Consider the following 24,902-nt stretch of genomic DNA (forward strand, 5'->3'; position numbering starts at 1 on the left):
CACCCGTTGCATACTCTTCTGCCACCCATTGCATACTCTTCTGCCACCCATTGCATACTCTTCTGCCACCCATTGCATACTCTTCTGCCACCCATTGCATACTCTTCTGCCACCCGTTGCCTACTCTTCTGCCACCCGTTGCATACTCTTCTGCCACCCATTGCATACTCTTCTGCCACCCGTTGCATACTCTTCTGCCACCCGTTGCTTATGTGACTTATGTTGATCGCTTGAGGGTTACATCAATATGTGGCATTTTGCCAGAAAAGCTTGTGGTTTAGGCGTGTGGTTAAGCTTTTACAGCCATATATAGGGTAAGTTACATTACCTGTTACTTGACCATAACCTCAACCCTTACCTAAAGCTAATAAAATGGCCTTCTTGGTTGTCAGGCAATCATACATGAAAGGGAGGTGACGTGAAAACAGGTGTCTGAATGTTGTATACATCCTCTCCTACTGTAACAGATCTGTCTCATTCAAAAGTAGGTTGACACTACTCAGCATCGAGGAGATGGATTGGGGGTGAGGCCCTGCGATAGACGAGACCTGTCAAGGTGGTGTACTTTATATCAAGCTGCTTCACGTAACAGAAACAGGTACGTTCTGGCTCGGGATGAGGCTACTTACGATATTATCATACATCTGCATATTGTGTAACACTACAGCATCCCTTCACTTCACAGTTACCAGATTCTTGTTTTTCCGCTTTCAATGGGCCTAGTGTGTACAGCAGCTCTTTACAGAATACATCAACAACACAAGACTTTATAAATTGTTTTCAAAAAGTCTTTATTACTCAATACAGTATGAAATTCCTATTGCTTTGGTATAATATTATTTACATACTGTAACTGGTCTGTCCTTAGATGAAGGTGCAATCTGCAGGAGCTACACACATTTTTGGACATATACATGTATATGTACCCATTGATTCTTGAAGAACAACGTACAAATGCCTCATGACCTTAGTTCAACTGTCGTACCCCGTCAGAACCAAAATATAAGCTTGTTTTACTCCAGTGTTTGTTAAACGAAGTAAATGGTCAGAACTATCATTTTGTCCCTGCATCCATAGCTCTGTCTATGACTTTGAGAGTGCTACATTTCTCCAGCCCATTTCTCGACATTTCTCTTGTTATTGTTTCCGCTGCTGATTCCCGCTTTAACAGTCGTCGTGGTCAATTAAAACACACATCGACATACACTCTTAAACATGTACATTTTCCCAGCGAGATAACATTACACTACCAACGGTTACTCTCATTCAGCATGGTCAACTCAAGACTTTTATAACGCCTACATATCCATTGTATTGTTAACAAAAACCTAAATAATATTCATGCCTCCTGTATTTTTTCAGATTTGAACAAAAATGTGCTCCACTTAAAAATAAAAATAAACAGAAAGTGCCTTTTGTTCATACTGCACACACTGTACATGCAGTGGGCCATTAAGCCTACTCACTGGTGCACCAATACACATGTTGTATTCCACCTAAAGCACTGAGCACAGCCTCAAAGGTTGAGGACCAATGTACACAGTACATTTTGTAAGACTTAAGGCTACAGTACAATATCTCAAGAGCACATGCTCTACCAGTCCTGTGTAACATGCTTTCTATATAGATGAGGCCTCTGCCGTTTAAAGCAATTTACAATCATTTCGCATAATTTTAGGCTTAAATCGGGATGTCAATTGTGTTGACCAAATGGGGGGGTCACACAAACTGGCTAGACATAAAGCCAGGGATGTAGTGGTATTATTAAAATGGGTAGATGCTGAACACCAATCAAGATGATGGGCGGTGAGTGTCGCACATGCTAACACTAGCAAGCCTAATTTAGTATGATAGGTGATATCTAGCCATAGCTACAGTAAGCCACACATTTTGGCTGGACACCTAGCTATTTGCAGGCCCTGAATCACAACACGGGCCATCATATTTCACATGAAAAGGAACAAACTATTGTACATTATGCTGTAAAGTTGTTCAAACTAGTTTATATTACATAGCAGGGCTCTATTCAAGTCACTTGAGGATTGCAGTGCCTACAGACCCAACATAACATATTGTAAAAAACAAAATACAACATTTTTGTCAGAACAGATTAGATCCCCTTTTCTCAGATCCAGACTACAAGGCCAGAAATAATCAGGGACTGATTGCGACCTAACACAGTGAGTGGAATCTCTGGCAAATAAGTTACATTAATCAATCAATTAACCACCAGGGAGAAAAGAAAACCAACAGTACCGTGGACCTCCAGATTCATATGCAGCTTTTTGTACTTTTTGTATGTTTTTCAAAAGAAATATATATGCCAGACACATGCTACCTATGTTTATGACACAAATTATATACGTGACTGGCTACAATTGAATACGTTTGAGTGATGGAACTGCTGAGTTCAGCAATCAATAAAATCAAAAAAATCATTAACAGTACAATCCCATCATTACCTTGTGTTTGTTGTTTTTTTGTCATTAGCGCTTTGTCATCTTGACACTTTTGAAAACTGTCTCCTGAAAATACTTGAATACAATAATTGAGTTTCCTCAATCTGTGATTACAATCTCAGATCAACACAAAAATGCACTCTTCATCTCTCTTTATCTTTGTACTGTAAAGGTACAGATGGGGAAGTCACATCATGACATTTCATAGAACTAATATATTCGACAAAACATTAGAAATGGTACAAAATAACAGGGTTTTTTCACACCCTTTTCTCCCCACTCTCAGTCCATAGGCGTATTTGAGATGGTAAATGGCGAAAATATGTATAACATTGTGCAGAGCCCGTCCTCAAGACGGACTAGTAGCTCCTGTGGCTCCACTTCCGAAGAGTCAGGAGGCTTTCAAAGATTTCCCTCTATGCCTCCTGTCCATCATACTGGCAAGAGGCAAGCCTCATAACAGCACTAAATCCACTTTGACGGCCCCTCTGGATCCACCTCCCCTCCCTGTAATTGGTTCCTAGAGGTCGTAACCCCTGACGGCCCCAGACCTTCGCCGTTGTAGTGGGCCACTAGCGACACCATGTTGGGCTTGACCATGTCAGAGGAAGCGGGGACGGCTGCGTACACAGTTGCGTTCCCCAGCTGGGGGACGACGCTGGTGGGCTGCCCGAGGGAGGCCACCTCGAAGGTGATGTTGTTGTCGTTGGTTTTGTGGGTGCCACCACGGACAGCTTTGGTCGGCGCCTTGGAGGAGCTCCTGACGCTGGAACCCCTCTGGGGCTCTTGGCACCTCAGCAGGGCTCGGAAGCACCTGTAGAACTGGCATACCGGTGAACAAACACATACACACATGCCCACGTTCAAACACATCCCCAACATACGGACGGACAAACAGAAAAAAAGATGGGGAGACAGAAAGACGTGAGTCAAGCTGGACTAACTGTACAGCATCTGTTTGCTCGAATGCTGAATTATCAGAAAAATGAACAATAATGAATGGTGAGGCTACAAAACTCCAACCCAACCAGTCATTGCCTTCCTTAAAAAGGGGGAAACAAATCATGTATGTGCTGCTGTTACTCTTTATCCGTCACAAACAGCAGGATTAAGGTTTAAGGACCATTATACCAATGTACCAACTTCAAGGTGTTTCCTACCCCAACTCCACAAAGATCACTTATAGATGCTTATGTACCTACTTGACGTTGTTTCCCCATCCCACCTCCGCAGGCACAACCTCCTAAACCCTCCTACTTCCTGCGGACAAACAAAGGGTCCATACAAGTTGCACCTTTCTCACCAGGGAAATTAATTCTCCCATTCTCTTGTTCCCTCTATCTCTGAGAAGTGCAATGGTGAATAATTATGAGTAACCCAGAACCGTCTGGTTGGATACCTCCTTTTCCTCTTCTCTCCCTTCTCTCACTCCCTATCGTTCGTCGAGCTTGTTGTCTCACCTTGCCTTTTCACATAGAACAATGCTGAGAGACACTCATTATTTGTACATTTCCCAAATGGTATTAAATGCTGAACTAATTCGCTTCTCATTCAAGAATGAGTATTTGATAATGTGAGGCGCAGGAAACCTTGACTGGCTATATAAAAAGCCTGATAAAATAATAGGACAACAGAGACTCTTTTCTCATACGTACCCTAACCACTACATCATACTCCCGTCCCATACGGATGAGTAATGATTACAAAATGGACTAGATAGCTGGTCTCAAGACGCTCTGCATGGTAAAGGAAGGAGTGAGGTCCTAATAGCTGTTATAACTCATATCATAACTTGAAACGCTACTCACATTCGCAGTGACTCCACTATCCCCTTAATCCACCAACAAAGTAACTTGTATATACTTATATGATTTTTATGAAGTGTTTGTAAAAGTTATACGACAACATTATATAAACATTTCGGAAAACATTTCGGAAAAGAAGAGTCAGCAGCTGCCTGCCGCAGATGAGCATGGAAATTCATTTTTTTGGGGGGGGGGGTTATAGAAGGAAATTTGCATGAACATGCCATCCATATTTAAAATCTATAAACTGATCAGGAAACCACTGGTGCTGTGTTTCAAAGTCAACAAAGCTCAAAGACAAGAGCTCAAAGTGCAGATATTGAATTTAGCACTTGTTGGAGGCAGACAGAGTGAATTATTAAAAAACTTCAGATCCAGTTATGAAAGCACAACAAGACACTGAGGGTATTTGGTTCCTTTTTATTCCAGGCGTACACACATACAGACGGAGACAGAGACCTTGGTAGAAAAGGCCTTACGTCCCAGGCTGAACTTTAACAACCCTCCCGTCCCATACCGTCATCTTAAGGGCTCTGACGTCACCTCCCTTGAGAAAACGTAGTGTACTTAGTATACTCTGCGAGTTTCATGTATACTTATAGTCTACTACATTTTCTCAAGAGACGTAAAAAAGAAGAGTGTCCTACAGCACCGCTGCCTCTTCAGAGGGAATACACAAAGACAACAGACACACACACACAGAAAAGATCATCCAGACAAAACATAGACACAGTAACACAGATCCACCTTGTGTTGACCCACAGTACATGCATTGGCAAAGTAAAGACAATCCCCCATTTCACAAGGTCAAATTGGAGAGACTAAAGACTGGCACGGGGTGTATAAAGCATAGAAACGCTATGATCTTGTTGAGCATACCCTGATTTTGTCAGCTGTCAAAACACAAACCCTGCTGAGGCACTGAGAGGATTGGATAGATGAGTGAGTTATGGAAAGCAGAGCGGGAGACACAGCATAAGGTCATTTATGGGTGAAATATGGAAACGTCAAAAGTTTTTCATGGATTTGGACTATTCTGGTCATGTTCATGACAGTGAAGCTGGATCTAGACGTCTGGTTGAAAACATCCGCAACCTAGATGTCACGAAGAGGGGTAGAGGAGTTAGTGAGCTTTGAGGCTAGCTCAGCAAACACAAGGGTTTATATAAGGCCAGGATTCAATCTGTGCGCTCTAGTCGACAATGCAGCTTTTAAAGGCAATGCTACCGCATTCGCAGAGATGGCATTTAAGGTAAAGGCTGTCTGTGCGCTCTAGTCGACAATGCAGCTTTTAAAGGCAATGCTACCGCATTCGCAGAGATGGCATTTAAGGTAAAGGCTGTCTGTGCGCTCTAGTCGACAATGCAGCTTTTAAAGGCAATGCTACCGCATTCGCAGAGATGGCATTTAAGGTAAAGGCTGTCTGTGCGCTCTAGTCGACAATGCAGCTTTTAAAGGCAATGCTACCGCATTCGCAGAGATGGCATTTAAGGTAAAGGCTGTCTGTGCGCTCTAGTCGACAATGCAGCTTTTAAAGGCAATGCTACCGCATTCGCAGAGATGGCATTTAAGGTAAAGGCTGTCTGTGCGCTCTAGTCGACAATGCAGCTTTTAAAGGCAATGCTACTGCATTCGCAGAGATGGCATTTAAGGTAAAGGCTGTCTGTGCGCTCTAGTCGACAATGCAGCTTTTAAAGGCAATGCTACCGCATTTGCAGAGATGGCATTTAAGGTAAAGGCTGTCGGCTCAATTGAAAATTGCCTTTAAATGTCAAGCGCGCTATAGCATTTTTCCCAAACTCTGGCGTGTGTTTTCCCCTTAGTTAGGTTAGTTTGGACTGGTGGGAGTACTCTATCCGCACTCTGAAGCGCACTAAACAACGCACCATGGTTCGCTCAAAAAGGATGGTCTCAGTGCGATTCCATTCCTATCACGGTGCTGTTCGCTGCAGGTGAGAAGGCAGTGAGAAAGCAGTCTGGACCAAACACAGGAAAAGAACCGGAGGCCCTGTATTATTGGTTGTATTATTGGTTGTTTGACTGCAAGCATTTTATAAAATGCACTCAGTACCATAACTTGATATATCTGAAACATTATATGAGTAGCAGCGCATTCATGAGCGCATCGGATGCAGATTAAGGGAGATGGGGGCTATACGGGGATATAGGTGTCACGTATACTCCCTCTCCGGTCGCTAGGTCATCAGGCTGCTGATTATCCCGCACACCTGTCACCATCGTCAAGCGCACCAGCGCCTCATGACACTCACCTGGATAATCACCTCCTTGATTATCTTCCCTACATCTGTCTCTCCCCTTGGTTCTTTCCTCGGGTGTTATTGACTCTGTTTGATGCCGGTGCGTTGCTTGTGTTTTGTGTTTATTGTTTTGTTTATCTATTAAAACACACACTCCCTGTACTTGCTTCCCGACTCAGCGCACTCCTTACAATAGGCTCTTGAATAAAGGCTATTCGCGTCGCACTTAGAGCGGCTATTGAGAAGATTCCTCCCGCATGTTGTTGGAAGACCAAAGCAAAAGTAATATGAAGTTTGGGAGTGAGAAAGGAAATCTTCTACATAATCCACAGATGGATTTAAACAAATGACTTGCGTTAACTCGTGGTTTTGTTGAGGCATTTTAGTTTGTTTGAAATTTGCGAAGGTGAAGCCAACCAGACCAAATGAAAAAAAAAACACAATGTACAAATAATCTCACGCTGATTTAGAAATATTGCTCGAACAATGTGTGAAGACGCCCTATTTTTAGTAGCTTGTTTTTAATTCAAGCTCTGTCAAGATTGGTTGTTGATAATTGCAAGACAGACATTTTCATGTCTTGCCATAGATTTTCATGACGATTTTAAGTCAAAACTGTAACTAGGCCAATCAGGAACATTCAATGTCATCTTGGTGTGCAACTCCAGTGTATATTTGGTAGTGTGTTTCAGGTTATTGTCCTGCTGAAAGGTGAATTTGTCTCCCAGTGTCTGTTGGAAAGCAGACTGAACCAGATTTTCCTCTAGGATTTTGCCTGTGCTTAGCTCTATTCTGTTTCTTTTTATCCTAAAAAGCTTCTTACTCCTTGCCGATGACAAGCATACCCATAACATGATGCAGCTACCACCATACCTGAAAATATGAAGTGTGGTACTCAGTGATGTGTTGTGTAGGATTTCCACCAAACACAACGCTTTGTATTCAGGACATAAAGTGAATTTCTTTGCCACATTTTTCACAGTTTTTCTTTAGTGCCTTATTGCAAACAAGATGCATGTTTTGGAATATTTGTATTCTGTAGAAGCTTCCTTCTTTTCACTTCATTTATGTTAGTTTTGTGGAGTAACTGCAGTGTTGTTGATCCATCCTCAATTTTCTCTTATCACAGCCATTAAACTCTGTAACGGTTTTAAAGTAACCATTGGGCTCATGGTGAAATCCCTGAGTGGTTGTATTGTGTATCTTTGTAGTGACTGGGTGTATTGATACACCATCCAAAGTGTAATTAATAACTTCACCATGCTCAAAGGTATATTCAACGTCTACTTAAAAAAAAAAATCTACCAATAGGTGCCCTTATGTGCGAGGCATTGGAAAACCTCCCTAGTCTTTGTGGTTGAATCTGTGTTTGAAATGCACTGCTTGACTGAAGGACCTTACAGATAATTGTATGTGTGGGGTACAGAGATGAGGTAGTCATTCAAAATCATGTTAGTCCATGCAACTTATAATGCGACTTGTTAAACAGATTTTTGCAACTGAACTTACTTATTTAGACTTGCCATAACAAAGTGGTTGAATACTTATTGACTTAAAACATTTCAGCTTTTCATTTTTAGTAATTTGATAAATAAAAAATGTTGATTATTACACTTTAACATGATGTGGGGTATTGTGTGTAGGTCAGTAAAATAAAATCTATATTTAATCAATTTTAAATTTAGGCTGTAATACATCAACATTTGGAAAAAGTCAAGGGGTGTGAATACTTTCTGAAGGCACTGTAAGTATCGCCTTCTTTTTCTCTGATAAACCTGCTGGCCATAATTCTAACATCAGTTGTCCCAGGTCTACACCTGTGCCTATGGGGGTTTGGGGTACAAGCAAAAGGTTGTTTCTGGATGGGGTCACACGTTTGCAGTCGATAATAAACCCAAGCTCTAAGCCAGCGAGCACATATTTTGTGAGCACATATTTTACATTACATGTACCCATCTACACATTCATTAGGCCTTAAATGTAATGCCTTTCAATGCTCCTCAGGGGAGGCGGAGATGCAGAGTCACCTGCTTTTCTTTTCAATGCGTGTTTAATTAAAGTCATAATTTGGATAAAAGGTCTGAATACAAAAGGCGAGACAAGCAGGAGGGGGGTGCTTAGTAGGCGCTACATTGCACATTGCTCTCTGCATTCAATAATGAACGCTTGTTGCTCTCAAGGGACAGCTGACAGTTTGTAGCCCTCCAGGGTCTCACTACTGAACTTTGATTAGGACACAGTACACATCCTTCATTCTCTGGTTAACCTGAGTCACCTGGACTCTTTTGGGGAATGAGTGGTTCTTTAATAAGGCACCCTCGTTTTTCAAATGTAATTAAACAAGTTAAGGCAAGTGACATTGGGGATATTTCTGAACCATAGACTTTATAGTTCAAGGGCCAACCCCCAATACACTTTATACCTCCAGTGGTAGCTAGAAACGTAGAAACTGTCAAGTTCTGGGGTGGCGAAATCAAAATCAACATTATGGTGTAGTTGATGGTTTATTTGTTCCAATCTTTTCCTCTCAGTCTATGCTTGTTTCTTTTTGCAATTTTAACCATACCCCATCTGCAACATCCATGGCCACCTCCACTGTACTGAGAGGAAGAGAAGTAGAAAATTGTACTCACCGTAAGCAAAGTGCCATACCCCCGTCTAGAGGGCAATGATCTGTCTTCTCTGATAATTGTTACCATACGTCTTCATGGGACAAACACATGCCGCTACTTGTGTCTGTACAGCATTTTTAGTCTTCAACTCGCCTCAACTCACAGTTTCCATAGTAACGGGCTGGGAGGAATTGAAGACTGAAAATGACACACAGGACATTCGTGTCTCCGTTGAGTGGATGAGTGGGCTCAAATCTTCCTGAAAGGTCAGCCATTGGTGGGATACACAGGGAGGAGAATGCATAATTGAAAGTGCCAGGAAGGGACAGTGGAGCATTCGTACTGTCATTACATACCATTATATCTAAATATATATTGCATTAATATTAAACTTGTGAGCAATACACCTTCAGTGAAGACATAGAGGGTTTTCAACTCAGAAAACCAGTGTTTTACTGTTGAGTAAATGTTGCACTTGATAGACATAATGTTGGACTGGTGTAGGAAATAGTTTACAAGAAGTCAAGGTTTCTCTCTCTCATATCTTATGGCAGCGTTTCCCAAACTTGGTCCTGGGGATACCATACAAGTATAACCACTATTGGTATTACAAGAAGAAGACATTTGTTTTTCATGGTTTTCCACCCAACCACCCAATACTGACACACACACACGCAAGTGATTGTCGTTCGCAAAATGAACGGCTCTTTTTGACCGGATCATTTTGGCGAATGTCAGGAAGCGAATCGCATCGGTGGCTCCCTGATTTGCATACTGCTACTACTGCTTTTTGAGCTCAAAACAACGTTTTTTCTGCAGATAAGTTACAAAATAATTATCTAAAGTGGGTGCACCCTCACTACAGAAACAATAAATAGTGGGGAGAGCTCGTCAGTGTAAAAACAATCTTTGCAGGCCATGTATTTGAACATGCATTTCACAATCTGACATAATGGTAGCTTACCTTTGGGGCTTGACATTGGAGATTTTTTTCATGGTTCTAGGTGAATTTTTAAGCATTTTGAACAAAGAACCGTTTGGGAGCCATGTTCCCCCGTGATGAAAGGGGGGCATGACTTTGGGAGCCAAATGAGCCGGCTCTTTTACATGAACGGAGCCAAATGAACTCGAGAATGCCTATTACAAACACACACACATTGCGCCCAGTGAGCAGTTAATTGCCTTACTCAAGGGCACAACGGCTGGAGATGGCAGCTAGGATACTGATGCTGGTCGGCTCATTTCCCACCAGATTTTTCTCATCTGACCTGGGATTCGAATTGGCAATTATCTTGTTGCTGGCTCGGCTCTCTAACCTCTGGGCTACCTTCCGCCCACATATTATTTGACTGAATACTTCAAGTTCTATTGAGGTTTTCTTTCATTTATGAGTCTCATACAAGATGACATGCTCCAGTTCACTAAACAAAGTTTAAACAATGTATTGTGTTTCCAGTCAAAACTCATGACACGCCCGTGTCCATTAGACAACGTCATCCCGCCCTGGGATTCTCCCATCTCCAGCGCTACACGATAAATAGCCACTGTCTTAGTGTTTTACACCCACTGAAAGAAGCTGACAGTGCTTTACTTTACCACTTATTCTGACCCCTTTGATGAAAAGAGATGACTGCGTGAAACAGTGCGAATCAGAACACATCAGTAAAAAGCGATGTGATTAATCATACTCAGAAATAATGCAGCCACGATCCAGCCCTTCATCATTAGGACAGAAGGAAAGCAAATGCATGTAAACGAGGCTTTACCGCAATTAATAACTCTGAAAGGGACTCCAAGATGCGCCAAGGCCATTCATAAGACAGAATGGCAAAGTTTTACATCCCTTAAGGGGATTCAATCATTTTTCACCTGCAAAACAATGCTCTTTTGAATAATCTTAACTTCGGAAACTTTGTTCTTTGTTGTCCAACAAACACCAAAAGGCATTCATGTCTGAAATTTTAGTCAAACATTTCATCACACTTTTTTCTGGAGCTCACGGCCAATCTCCCACTACCACAAATAAAACCTTCTGAATAATTCAACAACAATATCTGTCCGTGAGGGGAATACATTTGGTAACAATAACACAAACAAGGGAGCAGAGGAAGACATATCACAATATATACCAGGGTCTATACCTGATCAATTATTTGGGTAATGTCTGTACTGATCTCGCCTTCTGGATGGTAGCGGTGTGAACAGGCAGTGCCTCGGGTGGTTGTTGTCCTTGATCTTTTTGGCCTTCCTGTGACATCGGTTGTTCTAGGTGTCATGGAGGGCAGGTACCTTGCCCCCGGTGATGCGTTGTGCAGACCGCACCACCCTCTGGAGAGCCTTGCGGTTGAGGGCGGTGCAGTTGCTGTACCAGGCTGTGATACAGCCCGACAGGCTGTAAAAGTATGTCAGGGTTTGGGTGACAAGCAAAAATTCTTCAACCTCCTGAGGTTGAAGAGGTGCTGTTGCACCTTCTTCACCACACTGTCTATGTGGGTGGACCATTTTAGTTTGTCTGTGATGTGTACGCCGAGGAACTTAAAACTTTTCACCTTCTCCACTGCTGTCCCGTCGATGTGGATAGGGGGGGTGCTCCCACTACTGTTTCCTGAAGTCCACAATCATCTCCTTTGTTTTGTTGATGTTGAGTGAAATGTTGTTTTCCTTACACCACACTCCGAGTGCCCTCACCTCCTCCATGTAGGCTGTCTCGTCGTTGTTGGTAATCAAGCCCACTACTGTAGTGTCGTCTGCAAACTTGATGATTGAGTTGGAGGCGTGTATGGCCACGCAGTCGTGGGTGAACAGGGAGTACAGGAGGGAGCTGAGCATGCACTTTTGTGGGGCCCCAGTGTTGAGGGTCAGCGAAGTGGAAATGTTGTTTCCTACCTTCACCACCTGGGGGTGGCCCGTCAGAAAGTCCAGGACTCAATTACACAGGGCGGGGTTGAGACCCAGGGCCTCCAGCTTGATGATGAGCTTGGAGGGTACTATGTTGTTGAATGCTGAGCTGTAGTCGATGAACAGCATTCTAACATAGGTATTCCACTTGTCCAGATAGGATAGGACAGTGTGCAGTATGATGGCGATTGGGTCGTCTGTGGACCTGTTGGGGGGGTATACAAACTGAAGTGGGTCTAGGGTGGCCGGTAAGGTGGAGGTGATATGATCCTTGACTAGTCTCTCAAAGCACTTCATGATGACAGAAGTGAGTACTATGGGGCGGTAGTCATTTAGTTCAGTTATCTTTGCCTTCTTGGGTACAGGAACAATGGTGGCCATCTTGAAGCATGTGGGGACAACAGACTGGGATAGGGAGCGATTGAATATGTCCGTAAACACACCAGCCAGCTGGTCTGCGCATCCTCTGAGGACGCGGCTAGGTATGCCGTCTGGGCCAGCAGCCTTGCGAGGGTTAACACGTTTAAATGTTTTACTCACGTAGTCCGTGATTTTCTGTAGACCCTGCCACATACGTCTCATGTCTGAGTCGTTGAATTGCGACTCCACTTTGTCCCTGTATCGGCATTTCGCTTGTTTAATTGCCTTGCGGAGGGAAAAACGACACTGTTTATATTCAGCCATATTTCCAGACCTCTTTCCATGGTTAAATACGTTAGATCGCACTTTCAGTTTTGCATGAATGCCGCCATCCATCCATGGTTTCTGGTTAGGGTAGGTTTTACTAGTCACAGTGGGTACAACATCTTCAATGCACTTCTTTATAAACTCACTTACATAGTCAGCGTATAGGTCGATGTTGTTCTCTGAGGCTGACCGGAACATATTCCAGTCCGCGTGATCAAAACAATCTTGAAGCGTGGATTCCGATTGGTCAGACCAGCGTTGAATGGTTCTAGTCACTGGTACATCCTGTTTGAGTTTCTGCCTATAAGATTGTAGGAGCAAGATGTCGTCGGGGTCAAATTTGCCGAATGGAGGGCGGGGGAGGGCTTTGTATACATCCCCGAAGTTAGAGTAGCAGTGATCGAGTGTATTACCCCTGCGCGTAATGCAATCAATATGCTGATAGAATTTAGGTAGCCTTGTTCTCAAATGTGCTTTGTATACACGCACACACAAAGTACAATGTGACAGTACTTGTGATTGAGTTACAAAAGTTTCCCTCCTCTAAGTTGGCACTGCCTTGGTGTTTCTGGGTATATTAAAGTCCCTAACAACAGCTGCATTCAGAGAAATACCCAATTTTTTTTACCTTCTTCATCCACTATGCCCACTGTAAGACCAGCTGATAATTTGAGTTAGTCTGACAAGCTGATAATGGAACACTACCAATCGGATAACATCACATGAAAGTGTAGCCAATACATTTGATTAGAGCGATCTCATCAGAAATAGTGGACAAGCACTAGGTGGGTTGTTAATTATTCTGTCCCACACCAGATGCTGAAGGTGCAGGAAGTTTCACACGTTGGTAAAGATACAAGATCAACCATTTATCTTTGACCATTGTTCTTGTTGAGAGAGAAATGATGTCTCATTGACAAAGAGAAAACAAAGTCAATTGGTGCTTCTTACCAGCACTCAGGCTAAGACCCAGATGCAAACACAGGAGGTGGATAGTACGAGTCTCAGAGTTTATTACAGTACAAGGGGCAGGCAAAAGAGTCGTAATCCAAATCAGAGTCAGGCAGGTACAGGACAGGCAGAAAGGGCAGAACTGGGATAAACTAGAGCACAGGAAACACGGGAACATGCTGGTAGGACTTGACGGGACAAGACGAACTGGCAACAGACAAACAGAAGACGCAGATGTAAATACACAGGAGATAATGGGGACAAGTGGGAGACACCTGGTGGGGGGTGGAGACAAGCACAAGACAGGTGAAACAGATCAGTCATTAATTTACCTATATGCAATCATCATAACTTCATCATAGCAAACATAGGGTAAGCTGGTCAAAATAAATGTTTGAACCGGGTGTATGACCGATTTCTAGAGAGAAGGACTGTGAAGGTGAAATCCCCTGTCAAGGCAGAGAGTTGGCTATTACTGCATTCCTGGTTTGAGTCGTTGGTGAGGAGGATGCCATGTCTCCTCTTAATAATTTTAGTAGATGACCTCCTCTAAATATGTTGATTGTCGCCGATTGATTGGCTGTTTGCTTATCAGGATATACAGTAACGGACCGTCAACGCTCTGATGAAGGTTCAACATCGTAGACGAAATTCATCAGCAGACATGGCCTAAGACATATAAATGGAGACGTCTTCACATAAAAATTAGGAGCATTGACTAGATGACAGATGTGAGGAGTACCATGCTAAAATGTCACTGACCATGTCTCACAGTCAAGCGCTTAACTTGCGGGGGGACGGGGGTCATGCCCCATCCAATATTTGAGACAGGTCAATTTGACGTCCTCAGTAATATACCATGATTCATTTGATTGACAGGAAATTATTTCCTCACCGTAAAGTGTCAGAAAGCCCCTGGCTTTCTGTGTCTTTTACACCACACAGTGGTACTAATTTCCTCCTTTTACGATTGGACACCCCCCCCACCCCCCTCCGCAGCTAATTATGATTTTGGTTTGGCGTGGTCCTCCGAAGCCTTGGTTTGTGGAGGGAAAAGAAATTGAGCAAGGCTAACTTGGAACATTTTAAAATAGTACAGTCAAAAGTAACATGGTAAATTCATAAGCACAAATTATGTTTTTTTTAAATGGAGAAAGTGAGAATGCGCATTTTTTAAAAGAGTGGTAATTGGTAACGGTTATATTGGGCACTTTGGTATTATTATAAACCTTAAAACATCTCGTTTCTAGGCTACAGATTTAGACAAGAGTGGTCTCTATGAACCTCAGGCTGTAGGCTCAAGCGAGCCTGTTTCTCTTCTAGTCAGAGGCAGCCTGCTTGTTTCCCAGACTCTGACCACTGACCAACAGCAGCAACCTATTCTCTATATTTAGGCCAAAATTGTGGGGGGAAAGCACACATCCTGTTTATGCAACCTAATAATCCCAATACTTCCTGAACCAACTTTTGTTTTTATTTTCATTTGAGAATCTGCAAAAGCAATTGGTCCACCCTAGCTACTGTACATGTCATGTGACATTGCAGAGCGGTAAGCTGTTTTGTTTTCTCATTTATTATTTCTTTCTTTTTGATTTCAATATGGAACGGAAACCAGGTACTGGTGTATGTACTATTTCTTGATAAGTAAAAATCTAATTGATTAAGTGTAAATCTGAATAACTGTGTTATTCGTATACCATATTTTTGTGTAACAATAGTAGCAGTTCATTTATTTGGGGAAGATGAGGGGGCATGGATAATATAAATACTGAGCTATATTGTATGCTCAAAAAATGTTAAATAATATTATACTGAAGAAAAATATAAAAGCAACATGTAAAGTGTTGGTTCCATGTTTCATGAGCTAAAATTAAATATCCTAGAAATGTCCCATACACACAATAAGGTTATTTCTCAAAAATGTTGGACACAAATGTGTTTACATCCCTGTTAGTGACTTCTCCTTTGCCAAGACAATCCATCCACCTGACAGGTGTGGCATATCAAGAAGCTGATTAAACAGCATGATCATTACACAGGTGCACCTTGTGCTGGGGACAGACAATAAAAGGCCACTCTAAAATGTTCAGTTTTGTCACACAACACAATGCCACAGATGTCTCAAGTTTTGAGGGACCGTGAAATTGGCATGCTGAATGCAAGAATGTCCACCAGAGCTGTTGCCATAGAATGTAATGTTCATTTCTACTCCATAAGCCGCCTCCAATGTCGTTTTAGAGAATTTGTCAGTACGTCCAACCGGTCACACAACCGTGTAACCACGCCAGCCAAGGACCTCCACATCCAGCATCTTCACCTGTAGGATTATCTGATACCAGCCACCCAGACAGCTGATGAAATTGTGGGTTTGCACAACAGAAGAATTTCTGCACAAACTGTCAGAAACCATCTCAGGGAAGCTCATGTGTGTGCTTGTCATCCTCACCAGGGTCTTGACCTGACTGCAGTTCAGCGTAACCGACTTGGTAGACAGCGTGTATGGCGTCGTGTGTGAGAGCGGTTTTCTGATGTCAACGTTGTGCCCCATGGTGGCATAAAGTATGGACACCGAACACAAACTTTAAGCATGATTTAAAATAAAAAATATTTCACCTTTATTTAACCAGGTAGGCCAGTTGAGAACAAGTTCTCATTTACAACTGCACCTGGCCAAGATAAAGCAAAGCAGTGCGACAAAAACAACAACAGAGTTACACATGGGATAAACAAACGTACAGTCAAAACACATTAGAAGAATCTATGTACAGTCTGTGCAAATGTGGTAAGGTTAGGGAGGTAAGGCAATAAAAAGGCCATAGTGGTGAAATAATTACAATTTAGCATTAATACTGGAGTGATAGATGATGATGTGCAAGTAGAGATACTGGGGTGCAAAAGAGGGAAGAAAAAAAAAATAACAATATGGGGATGAGGTAATTGGGTGTGCTATTTACAGATGGGGTGTGTACAGGTGCAGTGATCGGTAAGCTGCTCTGACAGCTGATGCTTAAAGTTAGTGAGGGAGGTAAGAGTTTCCAGCTTCAGTGATTTTTGCAATTCGTTCCAGTCATTGGCAGCAGAGAACTGGAAGGAAAGGTGGCCAAAGAGGTGTTGGCTTTGGGGATGACCAGTGAAATATACTTGCTGGAGCGCGTGCTACTGGTGGGTGTATCGTGACCAGTGAGCTGAGATAAGGCGGGGCTTTACCTAGCAAAGACTTATAGATGACCTGGAGCCAGTGGGTTTGGCGATGAATATGTAGCGAGGGCCAGCCAACGAGAGCATACAGGTCGCAGTGGTGGGTAGTATATGGGGCTTTGGTGACAAAACAGATGGCACTGTGAAAGACTAGATCCAATTTGCTGAGTAGAGTGTTGGAGGCTATTTTGTAAATGACATCGCCGAAGTCAAGGATCGGTAGGATAGTCAGTTTTACGAGGGTATGTTTGGCAGCATGAGTGAAGGAGGCTTTGTTGCAAAATAGGAAGCTGATTCTAGATATAATTTTGGATTGGAGATGCTTAATGTAAGTCTGCAAGGAGAGTTTACAGTCTAACCAGACACCTAGGTATTTGTAGTTGTCCACATATTCTAAGTCAGAACCGTCCAGAGAGTGATGCTAGGCGGGCAGGCAGATGTGGGCAGCAATCGGTTGAAGAGCATGCATTTAGTTTTACTAGCATTGAAGAGCAGTTGGAGGCCACAGAAAGAGTGTTGTATGGCATTGAGGCTCGTTTGGAGGTTTGTTAGCACAGTGTCCAAGGAAGGGCCAGATGTATACAGAATGGCGTCGTCTGCATAGAGGTGGATCAGAGAATCATCAGCAGCAAGAGCGACATCACTGATATATACAGAGAAAAGAGTAGGCCCGAGAATTGAACCCTGTGGCACCCCCATAGAGACTGTCAGAGGTCCGGACAACAGTCCCTCCGATTTGACACACTGAACTCTATCTGAGAAGTAGTTGGTGAACCAGGTGAGGCAGTTATTTGAGAAACCAAGGCTATTGAGTCTGCCGATAAGAATGCAGTGATTGACAGAATCGAAAGCCTTGGCCAGGTCGATGGATATGGCTGCACAGTACTGTCTTTTATCTATGGCGGTTATGCTATCGTTTAGGACTTTGAGCGTGGCTGAGGTGCACCCATGACCAGTTCGGAAACCAGATTGTATAGTGGAGAAGGTACGGTGGGATTCAAAATGGTGGGTAATCTGTTTGTTAACTTGGCTTTCGAAGACTTTAGAAAGGCAGGGCAGGGTGGATATAGGTCTGTAACAGTTTGGGTCTAGAGTGTCTCCCCCTTTGAAGAGGGGGATGACCGCGGCAGCTTTCCAATCTTTAGGGATCTCAAACGATATGAAAGAGAGGTTGAACAGGCTAGTAATAGGGGTGGCAACAGTTTTGGCGGATAATTTTAGAAAGAGAGGGTCCAGATTGTCTAGCCCAGCTGATTTGTACAGATCCAGATTTTGCAACTCTTTCAGAACATCAGATATCTGGATTTGGGTGAAGGAGAAGCGGGGGGGGGGGGGGGGGGGGGGGCTTGGGCAAGTTGCTGCGGGGGGGTGCAAAACTGTTGGCCGGGGTAGGGGGTAGCCAGGTGGAAAGCATGGCCAGCCGTAGAAAAATGCTTATTGAAATTCTTGATTATCGTAGATAATAGCCTTAGTGCAGTGGGCAGCTGGGAGGAGGTGATCTTATTCTCCATGGACTTTACAGTGTCCCAAAACTTTTGTGAATTTGTGCTACAGGATGCAAATTTCTGTTTGAAAAAGCTAGCCTTAGCTTTCCTATCTGACTGTGTATATTGGTTCCTGTTTTCCCTGAAAAGTTGCATATCGCGAGGGCTATTCGATGCTAATGCAGGATGCCACAGGATGTTTTTGTGCTGGTCAAGGGCAGTCAAGTCTGGAGTGAACCAAGGGCTATAGCTGTTCTTAGTTCTGCATTTTTTTAATGGGGCATGCTCATTTAAGATGGTGAGTAAAGCGCTTTTAAAGAACAACCAGGCATCATCTACTGATGGTATGAGGTCAATATCCTTTCAGGATACCCGGGCCAGGTCGACTAGAAAGGCCTGCTCGCTGAAGTATTTTAGAGAGCGTTTGACAGTGATGAGGGGTGGTCGTTTGACCGCGGGCCCATGACGGACGCAGGCAATGAGGCAGTGATTGCTGAGTTCCTGGTTGAAGACAGCAGAGGTGTATTTAGAGACCATTCCTCCAAACATAATCGTTCCAAATCCTTGATATCCTTCGTCTGCGCTTATGACCTGCCCTCTTTAATTCAAACCACGCATTTTCAATGGGGTTCCAGTCCGGAGACAGATGGCTATTGCAAAATATTGATTATGTGGTCAATTAACCATTTCTTTGTGGATTTTGACCCTGTATCCAACACAATGTTATGCCCACAGCTCACAGCTGTTTACCAGTGAACCCTATTTCTCTCACTTTTCTTTTCTTTCTCATTGTTTCTGTAGTGAGGATTCACCCACGTTAGATAATTATTTTGTAACTTATCTGCATAATTCGTGTGGATGATTACGATGTTTCTCTCACCTGTTTGTGAAGATGTAGTTGACCTCGGGCAAATGTTACATTATGACAGTCAGGTAATGCACAGTGCCAGTCAAAAGTTTGGACACACCTACTCATTCAAGAGTTTTTCTTTATTTTTACTATTTTCTACATTGTAGAATAACAGTGAAACCATCAAAACTACGAAATAACACATATGGAATCAGGTAGTAACCAAAAAAGTGTTCAAATTAGCCACCCTTTTCTGGAAAACCTGAGAATTTTGTAAGTATGACTATTACATTATGACCATGATTATATATCTTACCTGCTTGTTCATGAAGATATAGATAACGGGGTTGATGAACGTGCTGGTTTTGGCCAAGACCGACGGCACGATGCTGGCCTCAGGGGTGACCAGGCTGGGGCGTCCGAAGGTGGCCAGCAAGGCCATGACCCCGTAGGGCACCCAGCACATCAGGTACACTAGCACCATGGCGACTACCATGACAAGAACACGGTGCTCCCTCTTCCTGCTCATTGCTGTGTTGATGCCGCTAACCTTAGGGAGGCAATAAGCAGGGAAGTAGAGAAGACGCAAGGAAGGAGATTAGAGGAAGGAATGTGCAGTCGATGAAAGAGACTAGAGGAAAAGGGGTAACAGAGGGAGAGAAAGACAACGTCTGGAATGTCACTCTTGCTCATCAGACACAGGGAATGCACTGACCAGTGGAATCAGAGAAACAAAGCGAAAGGAATGAGATCGAGCGGCCCACCATCGACCACTTTTCCCAGACATGCATGTTCTGACAGAGTGCATTGTCTATTTAGGTACTGGTGTGCGACAGGAATCCTCATTTCTTAACATTTTTCCCCAAATGGCATCTCCATTGGGAGGCACACTGAGACATCAGGGCTAAATGTCACCTATCTTGTCGTGGCCATAGAAACACACACACACACACACAAAGCCCGCTGGGCCTCTTGCTCTGCACCAACATGAGCTGTTTATATTTGACTATCTGCACTGTTTCCCCGATGACCGTCCATCATCCCCTGTCACTCAAGTTGCCACGGAGACAGACCGGCAGGAACCCGGATTCAAAAGGCTGCAGTGCTGACATGATTTAGGGGATAGGAGTGTTTTCACCCATCCAAACAAAAAACATTACTAAAACATAAAACAACTTTCGGGTTTCAGCCATTAATCACTATTCTCATGGCAGCTAATCATGGTAGCGAGATTCACTCTCAGTCCAACCTGGTCTCAGAGCATTTCGTATTATTCTGTACTGAAATCCGTGAAGCTACATATAGTATATGTTACGTTTGGTATGGTTACATAAGACAGATAGTTACTTAAGGCAAAAATGAATGGAGGGTTGTGTGTTCGAATATCATCAGGAACAACTTTAGAATTTTAGCATAACTTTCCACTACTTACTACTTTTTAGTATGTTAGCCAACCCTTCCCCTGACCGTGATCTTCACCTTTTTAGCTAACCCTTTACCTAACCCTTTAACCTAACTCCTAAACCTAAGCCCTAAGCCCCAGTCTAGCTAACGTTAGCAAGCTAGGTAACGTTAGGCACCTAGATAGAATTCATAACATATCATACATTTTGAAATGTCATAACATATTGCATGTTTTGCAAATTCGTAACATATAATACGAATTGTAATTCATAACATACACTACATGACCAAAAGTATGTGGCCACCTGCTCGTCGAACATCGTCCAAAATTGTCTAGAATGTCATTGTATGCTGTAGCGTTTAAGATTTCCCTTCACTGGAACAGGGGCCTAGCCCAAACCATGAAAAACAGCCCCAGACCATTATTCCTCCTCCACCAAACTTTACAGTTGGCACTATGCATTGGGGGCAGGTGGCGTTCTCCAGGCATCCGCCAAACCCAGATTCGTTCGTCTTACTGCCAGATGGTGAAGCGTGATCACTCCAGAGGACGCGTTTCCACTGCTTCAGAGTCCAATGGCGGCGAGCTTTACACCACCCCAGCCGACGCATGGCATTGCGCATGGTGATCTTAGGCTTGTGTGCGGCTGCTTGGCCATGGAAACCCATTTCATGAAGCTCCCAACTAATATGTATTGTGCTGACGTTGCTTCCAGAGGCAGTTTGGAACTCGGTAGTGAGTGTTGCAACTGAGGACAGACGATTTTTATGCACTATTGGCGGTACCATTCTGTGTGCTTGTGTGGCCTACCACTTTGCGGCTGGGTCGTTGATGCTCCTAGACGTTTCCACTTCACAATAACAGCACTTACAGTTGACCGTGGGAGCTCTAACAGGGCAGAAACTTGACAAACTGACTTGTTGGAAAGGTGGCATCCTATGATGGTGCCACGTTGAAATTCACTGACCTCTTCATTAAGGCCATTCTACTGCCAATGTTCTCTATGGAGATTGCATGGCTGTGTGCTTGATATTATAAACCTGTCAGCAACGGGTATGGCTGAAATAGCAGAATCCACTCATTTGAATGGGTGTCCACATACTTTTGTATATATAGTGTATCATATGCCACTCGGGGGGCTCCCGAGTGGCACAGTGGTCTAAGGCACTGTATCTCAGTGCTAGAGGCATCACTATAGACATCCTGGTTCGACCGGCCGTGATTGAGAGTCCTATAGAGCGGCGCACAATTGGCCCAGCATCGTCCGGGTTTGGCCGGTGTAGGCCGTCATTGTAAATAAGAATTTGACTGACTTGCCTTATTAAATAAAGGTTACATTTAAAAATTAAACATAAATACGAAATGGGTTATGGTCATCCACAAATTAATAAATACCATACGAAAAGTAACATATCTTACTAAAGGAAGTGTCTCGGATTTACATACAGAATAATACGTAATGCTCTGAGACCAGGTTGCTCAGTCAATCAGTTGATCAGTCTCTCTAAAGACAACACTGTGATGATTTGATAAATGTTGGAGGCCTCTTCCAGCTCCCCATTGTATTATGGGTTATGCGTGTGGGAGAACTAGGCACTAGCGAGCAGGGGAGTACTATCACATTTCAAAGTATTTTTTATATAAATTGTTCCTAAACATGACCATAATTATTCTGTTTGCAGTGGGAATTTCCAGTAATTTGGCCCATCGGTTAAAGTAATGACTGCTTGGGACTATTCATTCTGTTGTTGACCCTTCTGCATTATAAGCAATATTTTTCAGCTTTGTCTAGGGCAGAGACCGATTTCGCCAAAAGGCTAAGAGCTAACTGCCTTAAAAACCTGTTTGGGAAGTGGGCAGCATTTTCACGTTCGGATGAAAAGCTTGCGCCAGAGTAAACTGCCTGCTACTCAGGCCCAGAAGCTAAGATATGCATATTATTAGTAGATTTGGATAGAAAACACTCTGAAGTTTCGAAAACTGTTTGAATGATGTCTGTGAGTATAACAGAACTCATATGGCAGGCGAAAACTCATATGGCAGAGAAAAATCCAACCAGGAAGTGGGAAATCTGAGGTTTGTAGTTTTTCAAGTGAATGCCTATCCAATATACAGTGTAAATGGGGTCATATTGCACTTCCTAAGGCTTCCACTAGATGTCAACAGTCTTTAGAACATTGTTTCAGGCTTCTACTGTGAAGGGGGAGCGAAAAATAGCTGTTTGAACCAGGGGTCTGGCAGAATGACATTAGTTTAGTCACGCACGCTGCCGTGAGCACGAGCTCCGTTCCTTTTCATTTCTAAAGACAAAGGAATTGTCCGGTTGGAATACTATTAAAGATTTATGATAAAAACATCCTAAAGATTGATTATATACATCATTTGACATGTTTCTACGGACTGTAATGGAACTTTTTGACTTTGTCTGGACCTAGTGGCTGCGCCTTGTGCATTTTGGATTACTGGACAAAACGCGCAAACAAAAAGGAGGTATTTGGACATAAAGATGAACTTTATCAAACAAAACGAACATTTGTTCAGACAGGATGGCTAGATTAATCAGAAGTTAAGTTTTAATTTGGTGTATTGCACTTGTGAATGTATGAAACTTAAATATTTTAAAAATACATATCTTTGAATTTCGCGCTCTGCCATTTTAGCGGATGTTGTCGAGCAGAACCCTAGCCTTGCTCATAGCATCTTTGCGCTTCCCTAAAAAAGCTAACTATTCACTCTCCATGCACAACACAAGGCCTAAAGGGCCACTGTGCCCACTGTTTTGTCCCGATGCTACTTAGTTAATCGATTATCATCACTGATTGAACAGCAGACTCCACTACTCTTTTAAGACAGAAGTTATGGACCATTGTATTTAAAGCATGTGAGAAAAGGTCCGAGTTAGAGAGGTAATGCCAAATTGACATTGGACATAAGGCTTCTGTCCATATTTTTTAAGATCCTTTTTTTAATGCGTGGCTTCGGCTGTTTGATACACTCTCTATTTTGGCTCCAACAGGGCTTTGATCCAGGAGATAATGTGTTTCCTTTCTGTCTCCATTACCTTTTCACTGAGTCAGCACTGAGCAAAGGACAATTAATGGTTTCAATCTAAAGACTGATTGGGTAAATCAAGACTGCTCAGTGACTTGGAAAGACAGAAATACGGACGATACAAAGGTAGACAAAATGTCCTTCAAGGATCAGTAGCCAATAAGAGGTGTTGTCTCACTTTATCTGTCTGTCTGACTCACTGTCTCCATATCATCTACTGCTCTGAAAAAAAAGAATCTGTGGCAACGATGCAGGATTCGTTAGGTAAAGTTACCAATGGTCAGCAATTCCATTATTCCACAAAACTAAAGGGTGAAAATGTGGGAACTAGTTCTCTTACTAAAGTTTGTACCTTTAAAGGTAGACTCAGCGAGATGACGTTGCATCGAACAGGCTTTGAAGCCACCGGTCGACATATTGGCACTCCCCAGTAGGAGCAGTCCTCCATAGGAATGAATGGAATTCTACAGTATGTCAATTTAAAAGTTTCAAGAACAAAATTACATGTATTTAAGTATTTTGTTGTTGTTGTAGTAACATTAGTAATCTCAAAAAATTATACTTGAAGAAAATGTTTTTATATATACAGTATGTATATAGTTTAGCTCACATAATATAATTTAAAAGTATACATTACTCTGTCTATAATAGAATTTAAACGTGGCAAAAACATGAATGTAGACATTAATAAATGCATTATCTTTTGAATTCCCTCGGCAGGCACTGAAGTCATTTTATGTTGTGCAGTGCAATTAAAAAATGTATACAAATCTATGCCAACAGATTGTGGTGTTAACTTTAATCCAGATGCAGTGCCTGTGTGCTGTGTATGTGCGTGCCAAGTATAGAGGGTCCTTTTCACTCTGGCTGAGACTGAAATGTCAATAAAGTAGAATAAATAGTATGTGCCAAACGAGTGTCCCTTCCTGGGAACAAAAACCTCTGAAAGATGTCTTCTGTGTCACATTGACACAGGATTTCCATGTCTGTGGTGGACCCTCAGCAGGTCTGAATGTGATTGCGGTCTTATGTTTGACCTCCATTGCCCTCACAAGCTAAACACAAAACAGTGTTTATGAGGACAGTATGTAACTGTGGGCTGCCAATGCCCAGTACTGTAAGAGCCTACCAACACACACAGATCAGCTCGACATAATGCGCAACACTAAGCTATCAAAGTTTCTTACAGGCGTCATAACTTAAAAGTCAATAATTAGAGCTATAGGCTACATTGCTGTCAAATG

General features: G+C 42.8%; 1 protein-coding gene across 1 annotated transcript in view; it reads right to left on the reverse strand.

Annotated features, from left to right (window-relative positions):
- Positions 1–774: 774 nt before the first annotated feature.
- The window catches only part of LOC139551141 (pinopsin-like), an 82,930-nt gene continuing 58,802 nt past the window's right edge, over positions 775–24,902 (reverse strand). The window contains exons 3-4 of the mRNA XM_071362560.1: positions 19,519–19,752; positions 775–3,281 (exon numbers count right to left, since the gene is read on the reverse strand). Coding sequence (XP_071218661.1) covers positions 2,925–3,281; positions 19,519–19,752 — 591 coding nt within the window. The 3' untranslated portion in view covers positions 775–2,924. The remainder of the gene's footprint in view (positions 3,282–19,518; positions 19,753–24,902) is intronic.

The sequence above is a fragment of the Salvelinus alpinus genome, chromosome 23 (assembly GCF_045679555.1).
Source record: "Salvelinus alpinus chromosome 23, SLU_Salpinus.1, whole genome shotgun sequence".
Lineage (NCBI taxonomy): Eukaryota > Metazoa > Chordata > Actinopteri > Salmoniformes > Salmonidae > Salvelinus > Salvelinus alpinus.